This window comes from Pteropus medius, unplaced genomic scaffold, assembly GCF_902729225.1.
Source record: "Pteropus medius unplaced genomic scaffold, Ma_sr-lr_union100, whole genome shotgun sequence".
Taxonomy (NCBI): Eukaryota; Metazoa; Chordata; class Mammalia; order Chiroptera; family Pteropodidae; genus Pteropus; species Pteropus medius.
This window is the reverse complement of record NW_024344378.1, coordinates 8,360,262-8,381,412: the sequence shown is the minus strand read 5'-3', so window position 1 is coordinate 8,381,412 and position 21,151 is coordinate 8,360,262. Positions and strand designations below refer to the sequence as shown.

The following is a 21,151-nucleotide window of genomic DNA, read 5'->3' as shown; positions in this document are numbered from 1 at the left end:
AACCTGAACATGAAAATTTCAGTCATATATAACTTAGCCACAGAAAATGACCACATAGACATTTACTTTTTGGGACATAGAAAGATGTTAATAAAGCTGATTGAAAAAAGCAGGATGTAGAACAGTAGGTACAATCCCATTTTTTGGGAAAAACAAAAAATCTTGTGCACACAGACATTTACGTGCACATCAACTTACAAGGGAAAATAACAGTGGCGATTATCTGAGTGATGAGCTTCGGGCAATTTTAACTTTTTTCCTTTGGCCTTATCTTAATGTTTCCTGATACTTTTCATGCCTGTTTTCTTCTGTAGTACAGAATAACAAAGGGGAGAGGACAGGCACAGATGCCACCACTGCTCACGGGCGTGGGACAGCAGGTGCCCCGCCCCAGTAGTCGGGAGCTGCTCGTGTTGGTCCCTATTTAAAGCTCGCCACCAGGCAGAGACGGAGGGGCGATGAAGCAGCTGATAGAGAGATGAATTTCATTTCTGGAGTGTCTGCGGCTTCACGCGGTCGGCTAAGCCGTGTGGGGTCCAGCCTGGAGCCGGCAGCCACCGGATATTAGCAGGCCACAGGGCTTCATTTCATCCGCTCTAATCACCCTTGCGGTGTCTACAATTATTAGTTTTTCTAACATTTGACTGGTATCAGTCCTGATAAGGTGTCCTTTTCATAAATTTACAGGCGTTGCTTTCTTGCCAGCCAGCATCTCTTATCTCATTGGAACCAATATTTTTGGGATCCTCGCACACAAGATGGGGAGGTAAGATAAAATGAGAACAATGTTCACTCTGTTAGAATAATGCCATTCTTCCAAAAAAATTCTGTGTTTCTACCCTGGCTGTGACAAGTCACTGTTATGCTTTCCATGGAAAATTTGGACTGGGAAAAAAGAACAGCCGTTTATTGATGGTGCTTTTTTGTTTTTTGATAGGTGGCTTTGTGCTCTTCTGGGGATGATAATTGTCGGAATCAGCATTTTATGTGTGAGTAAAAGATGACATTTAGCAAGTGGAAACAGTCTGTAAATAAAACGTTTGCTTCAGGCAAGAATTACCAAGAAATATTTTATAGCAGTTTGAATTTTGTTGATATTGAGTTTTATTACATCTTCCATTTTTTTTCTAATTTTTTTCCTTCTAATTTTTATCCTTTTAAAAATTTTGGAAAAGACTTCCCAAGGGATATATTTCTATCTTATGTCAGTGAGAAGTTATTTAGAATGTTTTATTACATAGTTTATATTTAATTTTTCCCTTATCATCATAAACATTGTAACGTCTTAAACACTTTAGGGCTACTACTCTGCAACGATAGCAAGATGTTTTTCTAGAATAAAACATCTACCAATGGCCGACATCTTCTCCAGATGAGGCCTCAGGGTCCTTGTCAGAAGTGGAGTGTGGGCTAGGCTGGTCCTTCACATCCTGCAGTTGACTGGTTTTTTCGTGGTGGTCATGAAACCCATTTCAGCTTCAACTTTTAAAGATGGAGGAGGTCCAGCTCTTCCCCAAACTTCCTCCTCCTCCGTTTCCTTCAGAATAGAACACGCATACCTGGCTGAAGAAAACATAGTTTAAGACTTTGCAAGATGATTTAGAGTTGGATGTCATGTTATTAGAGTATAGTGTTTATGTCCTCTTACAGATTCCTTTCGCAAAAAACATTTATGGACTCATAGCTCCCAACTTTGGAGTCGGTTTCGCAATTGGTAAGTCACAAGAACTTTGTGCCTAAATGTAAACTTTTGTTTCCCCCACTACTAAGAAAGACGTTCCTTACTCAGGAAGACCACAGTTATTTCACCTAAAATTTCTAGAAGTTTGAGAGGAGGCTCTGGGCAGCCGATCTCTACCCAGTACAGCCTATAGATCGTCCACAGAAAGATCCCTGCTTCCATGTGCTAGCCATTTGTTTCCTGAAAACTAGGATTTTTTAAAAGGCTGATATTGACAGAAGCATGTTGATAGACCAGTGCTGTGCTTGGGCGAACAAGAAAATCCCTCACAACTCTTTGGGCTCAGATCTGCGAACGGACTTCTTCAGATGAGGCCGGGGCACAGAGGCTTCACGTGTATTTTTTATGAGGTTTAGTCTGAAAAAGTGGACTGGTGTGTTGTTGTGCTGCAGACATTTTCATGGGCAGAGGATACAGGTCTTTGTAACGTAAGGAAAAATCTTGTTAATATTTCGAATAAATACTATACATTTTTTCTCTTTTATAACATAAAGATTGATCACAATAATAGTAAATGCGGAGTCTACCGCAGGGTAGAGGCAGGAATTTAATCTCCGACTAGTACAGGAGACCGCAGAGCCCTTGCTGGCCCCTCGGACCAGGTTCGGGTGCCCTGGTGTTTATATGGCTTCTCACGGCAGCTTTGTAGCATCAGTCACAACCGTAGTTCATTTTTCAACTCTTTGCTTAACGTCCAACTCATTTCGTTTCACCGTGTTCCACGCCTTGCACATACTAGGCGATCGGCAAATTAACTAGTCAAGTGAAAGACATGTCGGTCCTCCTGGCCCCTGTACTGGCGGAGCTGAGGGAACTGCCACTCGAGGCCTCTGCCGCGTGTGTGCGCAGACGCGGTCTCGGTTTAGCCGGTCCTGACCATCCCTGTCTGCTGGGTGGGGAAACTCATGCTCAGAGAGAGCAGGCGTGAGCATGCTCGCCCAGCCTGGGATTTGAACCCAGAACTCTGAACACGTGGGCTCTTTCCTTGTGCTTCCTGACCCCCACAATTCAAGACACCAGAGATCTCGTCCCGGTCTTGGGGGTGCTAGTTTTTTTCCCTTCCAAATGAGCAAACCTCTTTCGAGTACAGTTTCCTGAGTAGGACCAGATGATCCCTCAGACTTCCTCATGTTCTGGTTCCTTCTGATCCTCCCTCCTAGTGCGAGGCCACGGCGTGGTTGGGGAGGAAGCTGGGCGAGGCATGTAGGTGTGCCCGCTTGTTGAGGGCAGGGGGCGAGTGGACTAAAAATTAGTGAATCGGGAGAGCACCAGCAGGAAGCAGGCTAGGGGTCCACACAGCCAGCGACCAGCGACTCGCTGGATCTGAAGGATGCAGGTGAGTCATCAGAGGACTGGGTGCCCTTCACCAGAGGACGGGCCACCCAGACAGTGGTGAGGCAAGGCAGAGAATGGGCAAATGGTGGCCTGGGTTCTGGTCTCAGCCTTAGCTCCCTTCAGTCGGGCCTCAGCTGTCAGGAGTTTGCCTCAAGACTTGCAGGTGGCAGTGACAAAAAGGAGAAGGTGGCGGGGTTGTGAGGTGAGGACACAGTCCTGACATTCAGCCCGTGTTTGGTTTACATCAGTTTTCTGTCGACCGTGTTCCCCGACTGTCTGCAGGCATGGTGGATTCATCCATGATGCCCATCATGGGCTACCTGGTGGACCTGCGGCACGTGTCTGTCTACGGGAGTGTGTACGCCATTGCGGACGTGGCATTTTGCATGGGCTATGCAATAGGTAAGGACGCTGGCTTTTCGAAACGACCTTTTGTTTCGGCGCACGGTAGTTAATGCCTACCGAACGTCATTTAAACCTTCGCGTCTTTCTGCAGACGAGGCATTTTACAGAGAACTTTATCTAATTCTCTGTTTCCTGAAAGGGCCTTCTGCTGGCGGGGCTGTCGTGAAGGCAATTGGATTTCCGTGGCTCATGACAATTATTGGAATAATTGATATTCTTTTTGCTCCTCTCTGCTTTTTTCTTCGAAGTCCACCTGCCAGGGAAGAAAAAATGGTAAGTTTTAGGATGCACTGAAGCATTTCTCGATCATTTTAGCGTGGGCTCCTGGATGCATAGCTTCTTCATGGCTTGGTTCTAAAATGTATTTCTGTTCTTTGGGGCAGAACTCTCCAAACATAGGTGTCATGAGTTCATTTTTAGTTGCTACCACGTAGGGCAGCTACTTCTTTTACTATACCAAGTGTTACATTTATACATTTAAAGAATGAAATTATTTTTGTACATAGATTAGCAGTCAGAAAGCTCTTTTGTCAACCAAATATAAACATGAGATCGTTCAGTTTAATTTTCTATGGTTCTTGAAAATCTTGAACATATATATATATTTTTTTGCCTCCTGTGTTAAGCCTAAGATTAGCCGTTTTTGGTGCTGTTTGCTTTTCTCCTAACCCTTACGGCTTTAGTAATAGTGTCTCAGTCTTTACTGCATGAGGGTCTGGAGGCAGTTTTAGCGTAGGTAACAGACCCTTATGGAAAAGTATCACATATACACCTTTGGGCACGTGCGATCATGTATAACCTTGAAATTCATGATTTCATGCCAGAATCAAAGCAATAAGCAAGATAAACTGTTCCTCTTCTGAACAAGTTCAGAGTTATCAAGTCTAAATTTGAATTTTCTGGTAAGTATTCATACCTGGTGGTGGTGGTGTTGCTGGTTTTTTAAATATCAAATGGTGATAGATATTCATCCAGCTGAAAGAAGAGTGCCTTAGATTAAGAAAGAATGAGAGAAACAAGGTGAGGGGAGATGGCATTTTTGGTTTATGAATGGATGTGAGGTTCTCTTGTGATATTCCCTTGGGAGTATAGCAGAAGTTCTTTTTGAACTGAAATAGGTCTGAATGCTTTGACATTTCTTGAACTGCCCTTTTATTTTTCCCAAATAGTGGATTGAAAGACATCCATAGACCCTAAGCTAGGTTATATACAGGCTTTATTTGGGGGAAGGGGGCATTTTTTGCATTCAACATATTTAAAAATATATCCAGCATCGTGCCCTTTATTATATAGGCTTTAACTAGGTAATTTTGAATTATTCGTAATCCGTTTGACTCATAGAAGAGGCGCAGAAGCTGCTGTGGACATAATCTGATGGAAGCCACCCCTCCTTCCTCTGGCTTAGATGCCTGTCCAGCTCTGAACCACCATATCGTACATCTCTTAGGGGACTTGTTTTCCGGCTGGGTGCTTTAAGTTCCCTTTCCTTTTTGTCTGACCAACCCCAGCACAGTACCTTGCCCGAATCACGGTCATAAAATTCTCAGTGCAACAGGTGAAAACTGTCATTCTGTCGCCACCATATCAATCTGAATAAGGCTAAACACCTACAAATGCTTTCGTCGCCCAGGAGACTGCTGGGAGACAGTGAAGGGTTAGCGGGGGCCCTGGAGCGGGCCCGTCACATGGGAAAGTGAGAGCAGCTACCTCGCAGGGGTGTTGTGGGGATTAAAGGCAAGAACCCCAACCGAGTGCCTAGCCCATGTCTGGCACACAGTAAGCGCTTAAGCAGTTCTCGCTCCTGCCTACATCTCTGGCTTACTCTGTCAGCCCAGTGGCCCCTCGGCCCGCTTCCTTTCATCCCTCTTTGAGAAGACATGACAGCTTCCTTTTGCTGTCTAGACCCCAGAACTGCTGAATGGGTTTCTTGGCCGAGGTGGCAGACGTTAGTGGCTCTTGTGTCGTCCGTTTGTCCGCAGCAGCACGATGGCTTATCTGAGGTGCTGGAGGAAGTGAGTGAGGTCTGAACAGGCAGCAGTGGGGCGAGGAGACGCTTGCCCAGCCCGCTCTGGCTCTGCCGGCCGCGAAACGTCCGCAGTGCGGGCCTCGGTGCCGTTTCTCTTTTCACATTTAAACCAACGCTCCGGTTCATCGGAAAAGAAAAGTGCCCAGGGAGGTGGAAGAGACAGTTCTGAAAGGCAAAGCAAGAATGCCAGGCTTCCAGAAAGCCCCTTGCACTGTCACATGTCAGAAACCCAAATAAGCGCCCAGCAGGATGAATCATTAAAACCTGGAGAAAAGGACTTGCAGCGAGGGAATGAGCCAGCCCATCACTGAAGGCATCACATCAGGTGCCATGTGACGGGCATAATGGCAGTGTTTGAGGGTGGTGACTAACAGCTGCTGCCTACTCATTGTGCAGGCCGAGTGGGGAGAAACCCAATGGGAACCCATAGCACCTAATGGGACAGACAGGGGTCCGCGTTCAGGACCAGCAGTTACCAAATGCAGGGGAACGTGAGAGCCAGGATTCGGCAAACAAACCTTAGCAAATAATTCTTTCCTTAGGCAGCATTCTGATAATGTGGTGTTTGGACTTAAGCTGTTTTACATTGAAAAGTCTAATGCTATTTTCACAGATCCCAAGTCATACAATCATGAATTAGTTAGTGAGATTTCCTTTCGGTTTATTGGATTTCTGGTTGTTGTTGTTATAGTTAGTGTTGAGATGTCAATACAGGTGGAGGAAAAAGAAACCATGAAGAGTCTCAAGTATAAGAAATAGCAACACTGTCATTTGAGGAAAACCATTCCAGTTATAAGACAAGACGCAGTCCGTAGCTCTCAGAATACTCAGTTGAGAATTGCTGTGTTCTGGTATGGATTTAGTTCTTCGGGTGGATGAGTTATTTTTAAAGATAGGGCTCATTTCTTACACCTTACTCCTGAAGTTTCTAATTGTTGCCCAGACGGGAAGGTACGTGGTTTGAAGACTGTGGCTTTCTTTTCCTGGGTGGCTCCAAGCTCACTGAGGTCATTCTGTCAAGTCCTTCTAGCTCTTTCCTCCATGCTATGGGTCGGGCAAGGATGGGCGGCTAGAAGCTAAGGAGGCTGTGTACACTCTGCATATTATAATCTAGTTACGGGTGTCTCTTTGCAAGGCATTTCCATGGATGCAAAACCATCATGATTGATTGATTGTAGGTAAACCTTTTCTAGCACGTAGGCCTGGTATTTTTCTAAGTCTCGAGGCCTGGAACCCTTACATTTAATGCTCTTACTGTTCTGCTGTGCATCCTAGCTTCATATTTGTGTTGCTTTTACGCTGTACTTGGTCCAGCGTGTTTCTACCACTCCAGAGATCCTGACTCTGCTGTGTCTGATACGAAAGCAGGCATTTTGCAGGGCCTAGCGTTCAACGCTCAGTGATGGGGTTTCGCTCTGAATCCCAATGCCAACTTCCTCCTTTCATTTCCTCTTCAGTGGAGAGTCAAACACACCTTCCTCCCCACGGAGTGCATGGAGTGCTGGTTTAGATTACCAGGCTGCCCACAGCCACGCTGTACGTGTCTCCCGAGCACTTGACTTACCCACTTGACCCTGTTCGCCCCTCTCTCTTCATGGCACTTCCGGAATATTGCATGCCATCTGGCTTAATCATGTATAAGTTGTTTTCAATGTAAAATTATTTTACAATACAGCTTTCAAAAGAGGTTCAGAAGCCAGTCAGCTAGTTTTTAACAGCCATGGAACACCATTTCAATGAAGAAAGCTTCTTTACCTGTGTAACGAATGTGGTTTGGCTGAGTTGATAAATTCTGACCATTTACATCTGTGTGATGTCAGATAATCCGTTTGACTGAACTTCCCTTGCAGTTTGAGTCCACGTTTCGTGCCCAGTGCTAGGTTGCAGGGGTCCTTAAGGCGACATATACGCAGTCAGGTAGAATCATAGATGAACTGAGAAGCAGAAGGCAACCGTGAATATGGCAGAACGATGACCATCTATTCTAAGGCCGCCTCACTATCTGTGGGCTCAGAGTCCAGGCCCCCTGCCTGGCAGCCAGGGTCTGCAGTCTGGATCTCTGTGGTGGCAGGGGGGCTTATTTAGTGTCCCTGTTTTACTTAATGTCCCGTTTGGTGAATAGTCCTTGGCGTGCTCATTCCCTCACTGCAAGTCCTTTCCAGCATTCAAAGTTCAGCTCAAGCCCCGTCTCCTGCATATTGCTTCTCTTGAGTGCGTCACCCACAGCGAGCGTCCACCTGTGGGGCCTGTCATTCCTCTCATGGTGCGGTAACTCAGTTGCTGGTATAGGACCCTAAGGCGCTGTCATATGTACTGTGCCCACTCGGCTGTTGTCAGCCCCGACTGCACTAATCCCAGGTGATGTCATGTGACTGGGCAGTGTTTCTCAGAGCTCACTGAGGGTGGGGACATGTGAGGGTGGGGACATGGAATTTCACTTTTAATCTGCCCCCCGCCCCAAGTGATTCTTGGGCACGTTTCTTTGAGGATCATTAATCTAGGGAGATGAGACCTTGAGCTCTTTGTGGAGTAAGGACACATCCACCTGGGGTGAGCGGTCCTGGTATACGATGTCTGTTGCCTCCATTACTTTTAGAAATTGAGCTCTTTATTAAATACATATCAATTCACTTGGAAAGAAGCGTAATAAAAAATGAGAGTTAAATTTGCAACTGAGAACTTGAGCCGGCAGCCTAACTTAGTGAGTCAGGGATGTCCTTACCTTAACATGTCACACAGGCAGATCATTTTAGAATTTCTTGGGCAATGACAAGTGGATTAAGCACTGATTGGGGTCATAAAAGCTTATCAAGTCTGTGGGACAAAAAAATGGGAGGAGAAGCTAACAAACACCGAAAGGCTGCACTAGGCCTGTGTGACATAAATTTTAATCCACGTAAATGTTTCCATTTAGATTTTCAAACTGCACAGAAAGGTATTAGGGGAATAGTTTACGTGGAAGGAAACTCCAAAAGACATAACCCGATGGGAATTCATTTCGGTTGTCCGAGTGTCCCCCTGGCGTCCTTCGCACCCCTGACTGTGCCGTGGAGTGCTGCTCAAGGGTAGACCTTGGCATCAGGCTGCCTGGACTCACACCTGCCCCCGTCTAGCTGTACATCCCTTGGTCAAGTTCTTTAACCTCTCTGCCTACACGGAGGGTTACCACCTAACACACAGGGTTATCGTTAACTTGATATTGCTTCGCATGGTCCTGGTATGATAAGCATCAGCTGTATTATCAGACAACATGCGTGGTCTGTACACTTCCAGGAGGAATAATGACTCAAGTGCTGATCAACTGACCAATTGTTTTTTAATTTTCAGTAACAAGAGAGGGCACGAGATGTTTATGTTCACAAGAGGAATGTATATATTTTTAAATCATACACTTGAGCATGAGGAGGGCAGCCAGGAATCGGCGCGAGGTGCTCTGGAAGGGCCATTTTTGAAAAGATAAGGGCCCTGTGATATTTAGGGAAGTTTAAGGGGTCTATGCAATGGTCTTAAAATATTGTAAGGGCAGTCTGTGAAGATGGCTGGAATCAGAACTGGATCCACAAACGGAAACAGGGGAGACAGGCTCTAGTCCAGCCTTAGGTACGTTTCTAACACAAGAGCGCACCTCATTGAGAGAGCACGTCCCTTATTGTTGCCACAAGGAAGTCTGTGAACAGAAGTTGGATTGGGTGACCTCTAGGAACTCCCCCATCCGAATCTAAAATTCTAAGTATAACTTTTCCTAAGCCTAACTTCCATACCCCTTTCTTCGTAGTTTACAGGCTCCCCAGAATCGACTTATGGCCCCTGGCAGGTATCATGAAAGTACTGCAGAGAATGCTTCTGCTGTGTCCTACCCCCTGAAGTTTTCACAGAGTGTAGCACTCTAGGATTTCTGGGCCAGGCACCTGGCAATGGCACCAAATGACTGGTTAATAATGGGTGGTACTATATATATATATTATATATATATAATATATTATATATATATACACATACACACACACACACACACATATATAGCTTTCAAAGCAGTAATCCTTAAAAATGGTATATTAAAACCATCTTTATGAAATAGGAAGTTAACTATCTGCACTTTGCTCTCTTTTAGGCTATTCTCATGGATCACAACTGCCCCATTAAAACAAAAATGTACACTCAGAATAACATCCAGTCGTATCCACTAGGTGATGAAGACACTGAAAGTGACTGAGACCCTCAAAAGTCATCAAAGTATTTAATTGTATAAAACTGTGTTTCCAGTGAAACGACCCATCCAGAACTGTCTTCGTCATACCATTCATCCCTGGTGAAAGAGTAAAACAACCAAAGGTTATTATTTTCCATGGTTATGATTGATTGCCAACAGCCTTATAAAGAAAAAGCAGCTTTTCTAGGGGTTTGTATAAAGTGTTGAAAACTTTATTTTATGTATTTGGTTTTATTAAATATTATACAATATATTTTGACGAAATAGATATAGTGTAAATCTATAAATATTTGAATCCAAATCAAATATAATTTTTTAACTTACATTCACGAACACTTGGGCAAAAAAATCTTATATTTTTTTCTGAATATTGGTAATGAGTGTTTAAAACTAAAACACACATTATCTCTGAGACACTTCCAACAATAAGAAACTAGAAGGAAGTCAGAAAAACAGAATCAAGTAAGACGGCATGTGCTATGTAGTGACACTGAGTGTTGAGTTAGTCGACTTGTAATTATCATCAATATATTTGAGTTAAAAGCTAGTTATCTCAAGTGCAGAGGACAAGAACATGAGTCAGTCATCTTTTGGATTTATTCATAAATCTTAGCTGGCATTAGTTACCTGTATGTAATCATCTACGTGGAAACAGGTGGTTGTAAATTAAATGTTTACATGTCATGTGGTTGGCAGCAGACATGAAGGACAATAAGAGAAAAACAGTAAATGTTCTGAAAGCAGAGAAAAGCACCTGAATGGATAGTCAGGAACAACTAGCAGCTTTCCCTTTAAGATATATACTTGTCTTACTGGATGAAAGAAAATTGAGTAGATGTACCTTATACTGTCAAGGTTGTTAAGCATAGATTATATCAACATCTAGTCCCAAGTTTTAGAAAAGAAATTTAAAAGGCTAACTGCTATGATATAAAAAAAATCAGACTATATCTTTGACCTGTTTGGAGGTCATCCAAGTGTTTTCTAGAGATTAATTTTGAGTTGTCTGAAACTATTATTTTCTAGACTTCTGAAAGTTCACATCAATGTGAAAACAAATTTTAAATGAAGGTGAAGGAGGACTGAAACTGTATCTTGAATCATGTTAGGAAAACAGGTAAAAGTAATAGGGTAGTCAGGACACACCCCTTTTCACAGGCAGAAAAAAATGAACATCTAAAAACGTCTATGTATTACTGTATCATCTAGTGCTGTGTAACGTAGTTTTTCTAAGCATGACAACATTGATGTGCCTTTTCAATGTAACAGCAAATACTGTGTTAGTGAACATTGTCAGTTTACATGAGGTTTTGTATGAGATATGGAGTGTGAAGATAGTGTGGAATGTCTCAAATACTTGTTAATTCTGTAATTGTAAACAAAAATTAGCTAATGTCAGTCCTTTAAGCTAAAATTGTTTGTTAACTTGGACAAGGAGCAAAGAACTTTAGAACTTTAATTCTCTAGGAAAGCTAGCTAATACTTCATATCCACTTGCTTTATGAAGCTTTTCTGTGGGGCTCTGAATGACTTGAAGTCTGGTTGTCGTGTGCAGTGTGTTGGAAGCAAACAAGCTTCCCGCTCACATATTTCTATCTGGCAACTTAATCAAGTCCGAGACTTGGGAGGATGGCTTTGGAGGCAGGTGGTTCTCTACTCCACGGGGGAGAGCCTTACAAAAGAAAGCGCTACAAATCAATTCTATTAGTGGATTTGTAGTTCTCCTGCCCCCAAAACCATATAATTTATTCCCATTTTATTTTTGCCTTTAAGGCTTTGGTCTTTTCAAGAATGACTGGCAACGGCATGCCTGCTGTCGATCCCTAGAGATAAAAGATTTGTTGAGTTTTTCAGAACTGTTTTGGGAGCAAAAGAGATCAGTTGTATGAGCGGGGAGGGAAAATTGTAAGGCCTTTTATATGGGGTTAGCAAGACTGAAAAGGTTTTATTTTTTAAATGTGTGTCAGAACAAAGAACATATAGCTCTCTGGACATTTTTTTTGAGCAGAGGTGGTTTTAATGTTTGTACCTGGCAAACAGATACAAAAACCTTAATGAGGTAGCAATGAATATTTAATTTTCTTTTGACTGCTAAGTGTATCTGCCTAAGTCATGTTTTAGCTAGTTAATAAATCTTCTGAACACCGCTGTGCCTATTTGTATTCCTTTATAAACCAGACATTGTCGTTGGAGTCAAATACATAAGAAGGCATTGTTTTGACTGTGGAAATTTAATTACAAACTATTCTTCTCTGCTTTCGGGCATCAGGTAAAATCCACTCCAGGTTAGTTTGAACCATACATTTTGGCTTTGAAAAATGTTTTAAATTGAAATACGTAACTAGTCACATGTTGTCAGTGTGAAAAAATTCAGTAAATTATTCTTGCATCTCTAAAGTTGTATTATTTTCCTGATTGCTGTAAACAAGTATATCTGATGAAAATAAACTAAACTATGCAGCCATTTGATACAGTGGGCCCCTGGGCCCCTGAAGTCCCATAAAACTTAGGGTGTGCCATGTGTCTGTCTTTTAGGGGTGAGAGTCCAGAGTTTTAATCAGATCTTAAAAGGCATCCATGGTTTAAAAAGAATTAGGGGAACCCTCCTTCCCCTCCTTTTTAAAAGGAAAGCTATTATCTCAATTTAGTAATAAAGACGATACATTTTTAAAGGGATTTTAAATTTATTCACTTTTTAGGGGACTTGAGATTTTATTATCTTTATTATCTTACTATTAGAGCCAAATATTTTCAAATTTCCTCAAAACAAATTCAGATATACTTAAATTTAGAACTTGACAGTACCCTCAAATTTTTAGCTTGTGTTTTCTTTTCTAAAAATCCCAAATGGCCACGGTATTCAACTAGTTCTGATATGGAAGAATATGAGGTCTAACATTAAGAAATGTAGCATATTAATCTGATTCTAAAACCGGCTAAAATGTTGCTCAGCTTGACTGTCTAACCCAATCATTAAATATAGAAAATACACTTTAAATAGTCCAATAACTAATAAGTAGCAGAGGCAAATCCATGAATCTGTACTTCAAAGCTTAAATACCAGCAAAACCAAAATTTAATGCTTTTATGCAATTTTCAAAATAGCAATTTTGTTTGGCAGAAATGGACTGTTAAGGTTGTTTACGTGGCCAAATTATACGAGGTGACAATTCCACAGAGGTGCAGCAATCACCTTTTTCAGATGTCATCAAATGAAGATATTCTTGTTTTCTGTGGTAGTTTTTATTTATTATTTTTAAGCTATTGATAACATAGCATGGCAGCAAGATTACATCAGGAATGTAATATAATACAACTGTTTTCATTGAAGCCTTAGACCTTACTATCCCCCTAGGCCATTTGGAGTGTCCCCGCCTGCACTAAGGTACAGCTGTGATGCCTCTACTGCTTCTCCCAATATATATATATAAAAATATTGCACTACATTAAAGGTATATTTTACAAATATAGTTAGCAGCATTACCGAGCTTTCCATAATTGTGGTTCTACAGAATTAAATACTTTTAAAACATGAGTATTTTTTTTATGAAACCAAAGTTTTGCATTATTTCTACAGCTCTTTCAAGTGCATCAGTTTCAGCAGCATGCTTGGATGTCACTAAAACTTCCATGGTATGATCCATAAACACTGGCCACTTACAGACACTCTGCCTTCCAGGTTACCAATGGTAAGTTGTTTTTTATAATAAGATGAAAGTTGGTTATTAAACTGGGCAGATTATTTCAAGCATATGTTACAGAACAGCATTTTAGCTTTCAGAGAATTTTGTGTATAAAGACTTCTATAGCAGTGTTCTCTTAAAATGCAAGCATGCTTAAACAACAAAAAAAAGGGTACACACAGATATATTTTCGTTATTGGTCAAGAAAGTAGGTTCCTAATATTTCACTTACTGACAGAAATGAGAATTGGCTATTGATTTTAAAAATGGAATAACTTTTCTACCCTCAAAAACCTTTTTTTTTATCATCCATGTAAGTCATACCTTTGATGTGAATAGCTTTTTACTGAACAGAGCACTTTTGCAATTATGCTGTTGTTTCCCTCACAACAATCCTGTGAGGTAGTTAATCTTGTTTATTCCTACTTCAGAGCTGGGGAGACTGCAACATGGAGCCTTTCTGTGGCTTGTCTATAGTTACATGGTTCATTCATGGCCAGTGGAAGAGCCTGAACTTAAAACTCTTGTATGGCATCCAGGGTTATGGACATGGGCCAGAACCCTTACTATTAATTCTACGATGCCTTTTCCTGTCCACCATATAAGCTGTCCCATCTCGCTTTAAATTCATATCAGTTTCACTATATATCAATTATCATAGTAGTTACCTACAAAAGGGGAAAAACGTATCCATATTTTATAGGCGTATGACAGGCCAGGCTTTACGGTATACCACAGAGATCACGCTCACAGGGTTTCCCTCAGTCACGTGTTACTGGGATCCACATGAAGAACCAAACATCAATAGATCTTCATTTTAAGAGAACTGGTCCCCATTCCTATAGATCTATACTGTCTGTTTTTTTAAATGTATTAAGATCGTCTGAGCTCCAGAAACATTCAGAATGATCACTGTTCATTTAAGCCTACAGGATGTCAAAGCAATACACTTATTTTGCATGATCCCTCTTTTTCACATTCTCCTGCATGAAAATGTTCCTAAAATCAGCCCAAATCAGTTAACAGTCATTTTAAGAACAGTCCTCTGAAACTTTAAATATCCTTGCACATGCTTTACTTCCTAGGGAGAACTGCAAATGAAAAGTAATCAATGTTTAGAAATTCCATTTAAAAGGAAAGCAACATTTTGAAAGATTATAATCCTACTGATTACTCTTTTTTAGTAATCTCATTATCCTCTCTACAAACTTCTTTACCAACTGCATTCTTTATTCCCTATGACACTGTTTTTCAATGCAAGCTCTTCAAATTATCACTATATTCTTCCTATATTTCAACTGCATAAAAACTCCAGAAAAAAATTTCAGAGGCATAGGAAGCAAACGATATATGAAATTTTTTTTTTTACTAAATCAGCATAACTGACTAAAACCAGTGTCTGCTTTTATGTTACATTTGGCAAAAACAAAACAAAAAGCACCTCCAAAACCCCCAAATCATAAAAATCTCGAGTAGAGATGACAAATTTCATAACACAAAGAGTCAAACCTGCTCCCTCAATGATTGCTGCTGTCGGCTCAGGCATGCAGCAGATTGGTTATAACCATGATAGAAATAAAAATATTATGAGAATCTGGACAGTATCCTATTTAACACTCATTCAAAAACTCAGAGGACGGTAAGTAGCACTAGACATCACATACATAAACAGGAAAAGTTAGCTTACATAATTCCATAATTAGAAAAAGTTAAAAATAAATTAGTAAAAATAAATTCCCAGTATAAACCCAAAAAGCATAGCTATAAATGCAATCTGAAACAACCAATTTCGTGAGCCGGTCATGTTTTTGCTGAAAAACCACCTTTCCATTCTTCTTACATAAGCAAAGAACGGTGGAGAAGCAGGCCGAAGTGCGTTATTAGAGGGTTTAAACGTGGTTGTATCTGTGGTACGTTAGATCAAACTTTCTCAACACCTCAAAGTTTAAATAGACTGTTTGTTACACAGACTCGGCTGGGCCAAATAAGTCATCTGATATGCTGCTGAATGGCTGAGAGTCTATTAGTTGGGTTATTTCATTATCAAGATCTTCTTCTGTATCATCTGTGTACTTGCTTATTTTTTTGGCATGCTGGTCTAAAGACAAACTTTCTAAAGATTCGATATCTTCAATGCCTGCTCTGTAGTGGATCATAAGAAGTGTTAGAGCCTGTAGTCTTTCACCTGATTTAGCCAAAGCTGCAGAAAGAAGGGATTTTTTCCTTGTGTCGGTTGTCTCTTTTTCTTCTCTAACAAGGGAATTATTATGTTCCAACTCTTGATCGATCTCATTCTGCAGTTTATCAAGCATGAACTCTAGTTTCTGGATCCTTTCCTCTGTGGGCAAACCCCTGTACAGGTCACGACCAATTTCTTTAACTGCGATGAAGACGCTGTCATCCAGACCACCCTCCTTTCTCACTAACTTTATTCCTGTGTTATTTCCCCGTTTAGAAGGACTGTTTGGACCACAGACCTCTGTGTCACTGCCTTCATTGTCTGACGTGTTGGGTGTGTGTTTTGGTGAAGGTTCCACTAGATCAGTTCCTGGTTCAGCAAGGCGAGTTTTAGAGGCCTGACGCAAGTTTAACAAACGAGAACTAGTATTGATAATATGTCTCGTCAAGCCTGTTGTTTTATTGACTGACTTGCTGGCTTCAGCATCAGCACGAGGAGGCAGGCCTAAGAGGGTGTCTTGTCCGTCCAGCCTGAGGTTTTTCAGGGCCCGGTCTATCCGCCTATCAGTTGCTCCACAAAGAGGCGTCTCCGCTAGACACTTTTCCTGACATTTTTTATGGCAAACATAAGCACAGAACATACACTGGGAAGCGGCTTTAGTCCAGACTTTTTTCTTGCAGTAATCACACCAAGTTGGGTTCTGGAACTGAGTATCCTGGAAACTGTGTTTATTTTCTGTTAAACCCATCTGTCCAACACAGTGCTGCTCCTCTTTCGCTAAGGCAGGAACCTCTTCGACCAAGTGAAGTTCTTTTTCTTTCTCCAAGTTAGTAACTATAGGGTGGTCTGGTTCTCCTTCTTTCAAATATTTGAAGTGAATAGTTATATCACCAAAGCAAAATTTGTCATTGAATCCCTTTTGCATGCTCAGATTGCGTAGTGCGGTTCTCGTGACCATGGCTTTAGGTGATGGCGCTTCCAGCCTGAACTTGGAAAGGTACTCCATGTTTGATGTAGCGAGGCACCCTAAAGCCACCTCTTCGAGTTTTAGGCTAACGTGCCCCAAACAGGTGAGCCCCCCTAACTTGAAAGGATCCCTGCACCACAGCGCAATGTTTAAGTATCTGTGGCAGGCTTCTATGTCAAAGAGACAGGCTGCTCCGGCTCTTGTCCATTTTCCTAGCTTATTACGATAAGGAATTTCTGATGATTCCCATGTCTGAGGGTCATCTGAACTGTCCTTAGGAGGGCAGGAACTCTCTGAAGTTAAGTCTCTTGCCACTTCCTGTTTTGCTAAAAACTGCTTAGTTGCAGCTACATCTTCTATGTTTTCTATATTTTTTGCTTGCTTTTCAGCAGGTTTATCTGCAGGAGGAGGAGGCAGTACCTTTTCTGGCTTTTCAGCAAGAACGTCTGGTTCCACCTGATTTGGGACATCAGCAGAAGGCAAAGGAACTTTCACTTGTGGTCGTGGTGGCACAGGTGGTTTGAAAGTGGATCCTTGGGTGGGTTTTGACACTTGTGCTGGGTCTGTTATCTCAGGTTTTAGGGCTAAGGGCTTATTTCCTTCTTTGGATGGAAGTTTTGGTGGTGGTGGGTGACTTCCTACAACTAATTTACGGTTTAAAACTGGTGATACCGTTCCAAGGGGTCTAACGGAAAGTGTTGTTGGAGTACGTTTAGGACTATGACTTACTGACTGCGCCTCCTCTCTGAACTCAGTTTGTGTTCTGACGTCACTTGCCAAGTCTTCAAATTCAGAATCCAGGTCTCTGTTTTCAGTATCTACTGCCAACCCAGTTGCTTCCTCTTCGTAATTTGGTTGGCATGAGCTTGACAGAAAGTTTTCTTCCAACTGTCCAAAATTATCTTGCAGCACTGTACCTTGATTACTCTGGCCAACAGGCCTTTCATAATACACCAAGACTCGGTCACCAGCCTGCTTGATAAGCTTCAACACTTGCAGTGTGGATGTGATTTTCACTCCTGTTTTAAGATTTTTAAAAGGGAAGACATAAATTACTACAATAAAAATCACCTCAATTGCTAAAAATAATTATAATTAATTCATGCTTCGTTCACTAATGAAAAAGTAATAAGGAAACATCCTAAATATATTATTGGCTTTTGGATGCATTAGTGTACTGATTATAAAACCCTTAAATGTACTGATGTCCTAGAAATGTTTACCTTTTCAAACCAAATGATGACATGAAAATCCTTAAACGGATGTGCCAAGCTGCTAACTCCTAATTGCTTTCCATTCCTAAGTTTAAATGATATTATTTCTCAATTTAAGTGAGCAGAGTGAGACCTATTGAAAGGATTTTATTAATGGTTAAACCAGACTTAGAATGATGAGAAACTGATCCTACTGAAGGAAATCCCAGAATGTCAGGGATTACAAGCTATGTGGTCAATGATTCGAATTACGAGATGAATGGTGGACTCTTATAGATTGTTTTTATTAGCACTACCCATCAAACGAATCCTTTTCAGGACCAGAAAGAACAAGGAAGGCATAAGTTGTTTTAAAGTTAAACAAGTTTGTTACTATCTGCATCTAAATCAATAATACCTACCTTAAGTTTTCATTTTATTATTGTCTAATAAGTGTTACATTAACAGTTCAAAATTCAAAAGGTACAGAAAGATATACTGTGAAAAATCTCCCTTCTACCTCTATCTCCTAGGCATATTGTCCCTTCCCTGAGGAAATTAAAGCCAGTGGCTTCTGGTATATTCTTCTAGAGATCTTCTAGGTGTCTCATTTAGAGGCTCTGTTTGTTTCCTGCCCTCTCTCTACCCTCCCCAAAATAGTACTTACCCAGGCTATCCCTTTCTGTAGGACTCAGATAAAGGTGAGAAGGGGTCTTAGGACCATCCTAAATAAAGTAACATCAGCCCCAACTAATAACCTGACTTCAGAGTTCCTCAACCTATAGCCTCTCCTACTTCGACTGCCCAGGTAAGACCATGGTCTAGATCTGGTCATCACTTGGAACTTGTCCACAGCAGAGATCTTTCACTTGGAAAGTAACCTCTGATCGCAATCTATTTTCCACCTCTTACAGTCCTGTCGGCTACCTGAATCTGTTCTGAGGTAAAATTTTCAGATCTAATCATCCCTCCCTTGCTCTCATGATCCAGCTGGTCTGATAACATTTGCTGTTCTCCATGACCTCAGTTTCAAGATTTCAATGATATTTACAGCAAGATTTTCAATTCTTTTGCCCTAGCCCTTTCCATTCCTATCTACCTCTCTCTGATCCCCAGCTTTGCTAGCCCCACCATCTCCCTTTTCTTCCGAGCTTATCACCTGGTCTGGCACCAAGTTGTGCTCTCCATCTGCAGCAAAGCACTCAGTGCTGTTTTAGCATTCTTTTGATTAGTCTCTAAATAACTAAGTTTCTAAAACACCAGCTTCAAACCTTTCCTATTCCCCTGAAGCCCATCCTTCCTGCTCTTTTATTCTGTAGATGACATCGCCTTATTGGATTCCTCCCTCCCCACGTCTCCTTCAGCCCTTTGCGGCGTCAATTATCCTTGCTCATGTTTTGGTTCCCTTCCTCCTGTTTTAAAACCTCCCTTTTAAAACCTTGATTTTCATGATACTGCACAATTTGGTCTGACCATCTCCCCTCCGCTTGCTTTTTCTCCATCTATGTATGCCCATCGTATGCAAACATTCCCACAGTTTTCTCTGTCATTAGCTTTCTGTTTTGCTCTCTCCCTGGATTACATCCATTTCAGTAGTTTCACGGACCAACTGTTCCTTTGGTCTCATCTCTTGTCCTACATTCCCAACTACTTCTGGATATCACTGGGATATCAGACACTACAAATTCAGTGTAGTTAAAATCCCTCTTTGACTTTCTCATCCTCCTGTCCTCATGTGAATCAGCTTGCTGCCCTCCCAGCTAACCTGAGTTGAAACCCAGAGATAGCTGACTCCCTAGATCCACTCAGCTGTCAATTCTGTCGAAGTTACAGTCCATTTTCATCTCCTGTTCAGCTCTTCCTGATCACTGGATTTACTGTGATTCCTCACTCACACCTTCTTTATTTTAATCACCAAATATACTGCTCCCCAATTTTCCTAAAGCATCAGCTCTAAAAACTTTAGCCTATAAATTCATCACACTGAAATCCAGAGCTTTCACATACGGCTCTAAATGATTCCCTCAGCCTTAACTAACCACCATGTCCCAGAAAAACTGTAGTTTCACATATGCCTAAATGAGAGCTAAGTCCATCTAATGATCTGTAGTAGGCAAAAACTTCAACTCAACCTAAACCCATTCTTTGTGATTTAACACCTGCCCTCCTCTCATCTCTTCCCCAATCACCAGGAGCTTTGCGGAGATGGCTACTGTGCCTCTCAGGACTGGTTGGCCAAATCAGGATTCCTTTTCTTTTGGAATATTTGAAATATACAAAAAGGTAGAGGAACTAGTATAATAAACTTCATCATTGAGCTTCAGATATAACAAATTTTGTCAATCTTATTTCAGCTGTCACCAATCCCATTACTAAATATTTAAAAAGTTATTGTATATACAATATAAACAAATTACAGCTATAAGAAAAATGAACGTGTACTACACCTGCCCTTTATCTCAATGTTTTCTTACAAATGTTAGATAGGAAGGGGTGACTTGTTTTTTCACTCTGCATACATTTATATTGCTTGATTTATTTTTGATAATACCACTGTGTAAAAACAAAAACTTTTCAAAAAAGGACATGAAAAAAAATTTGATCCTGTAGATAAAACCAAAAAAGCATATGTGTAGAAACTAATACTAAATTGTGGTTTTTGGCTGAAGGAGAGTAACTGTTATGTGTACGTTAAACAACGATGTAACAGATGAGGTTTATTTCATGGCTTTGTTATCCTGTCTGTGGACCAAGAGCATCATCTGGAAACCTGTTAGAAATGCAGAATCTTAGGCCCTGCTCCAGATCTACTGAATCAGAATCCACATTTTAACACCATGTCCAAGTGATTGGAATACACAATAACGTTTGAGAAGTGCTGTTTATGCCATCATCAGAGAAATTTCCATGAGAAAATATTGACTTAGTTGGGCTTCTAGGTGTGTAACCAAATCATTTTTCTCATTTTACTGCCATGATGGATTTGAAACAAAGGCAGAGTTTCTTTGACATGTAACCAAGGATAACTGCTCCTTGATTTAGGAACTGATTTACCTTGTTATTGTCTTAGCTGTGAGAGAATATACCACATTGCCTTTAAAAGCATAACTGTGATCAAACATGTATTTAAGAAATCCTTTAAATCTAGAATGGTGGGCCACATACTATAAGGGTCTGAAAATGTTTGGACTTTTTTTCTCACAGTGAGTCCTACTGCTAATTCATAAACATTCAAGCAAATAATCTGCCTATCAACAGAATTTTTGTTATTAATCCAATTAATAGGAAGGTAACACATTTTTCTGCCAGTGATAGTAATTTGGGCTGCACTCTGAATGACAGCTTAATAACAAATGGCTGGCCAGTCAGGGATAATATGGGGCCACCAATGTGGGACCATGGAGCAGCTTCA

The 21,151-nt window shown here is 41.2% G+C and overlaps 2 protein-coding genes across 4 annotated transcripts in view; one reads left to right on the top strand and one right to left on the bottom strand.

Annotated features, from left to right (window-relative positions):
* The window catches only part of SLC18A2 (solute carrier family 18 member A2), a 32,297-nt gene extending 20,157 nt beyond the window's left edge, over positions 1 to 12,140 (top strand). Inside the window, exons 11-16 of one of the 2 annotated variants that reach the window (XM_039871087.1) lie at positions 688 to 766; positions 938 to 989; positions 1,651 to 1,714; positions 3,359 to 3,478; positions 3,621 to 3,754; positions 9,619 to 12,140. In XM_039871087.1, the coding sequence (XP_039727021.1) occupies positions 688 to 766; positions 938 to 989; positions 1,651 to 1,714; positions 3,359 to 3,478; positions 3,621 to 3,754; positions 9,619 to 9,720 (551 nt within the window). In that variant the 3' untranslated portion in view covers positions 9,721 to 12,140. The remainder of the gene's footprint in view (positions 1 to 687; positions 767 to 937; positions 990 to 1,650; positions 1,715 to 3,358; positions 3,479 to 3,620; positions 3,755 to 9,618) is intronic. The other variant, XM_039871086.1, reaches the window with a different exon arrangement.
* Positions 12,141 to 12,941: 801 nt separating this feature from the next.
* The window catches only part of PDZD8 (PDZ domain containing 8), a 65,558-nt gene continuing 57,348 nt past the window's right edge, over positions 12,942 to 21,151 (bottom strand). For both annotated transcript variants that reach the window (XM_039871085.1, XM_039871084.1), the window contains one exon: positions 12,942 to 17,565. In XM_039871085.1, the coding sequence (XP_039727019.1) occupies positions 15,362 to 17,565 (2,204 nt within the window). In that variant the 3' untranslated portion in view covers positions 12,942 to 15,361. The remainder of the gene's footprint in view (positions 17,566 to 21,151) is intronic.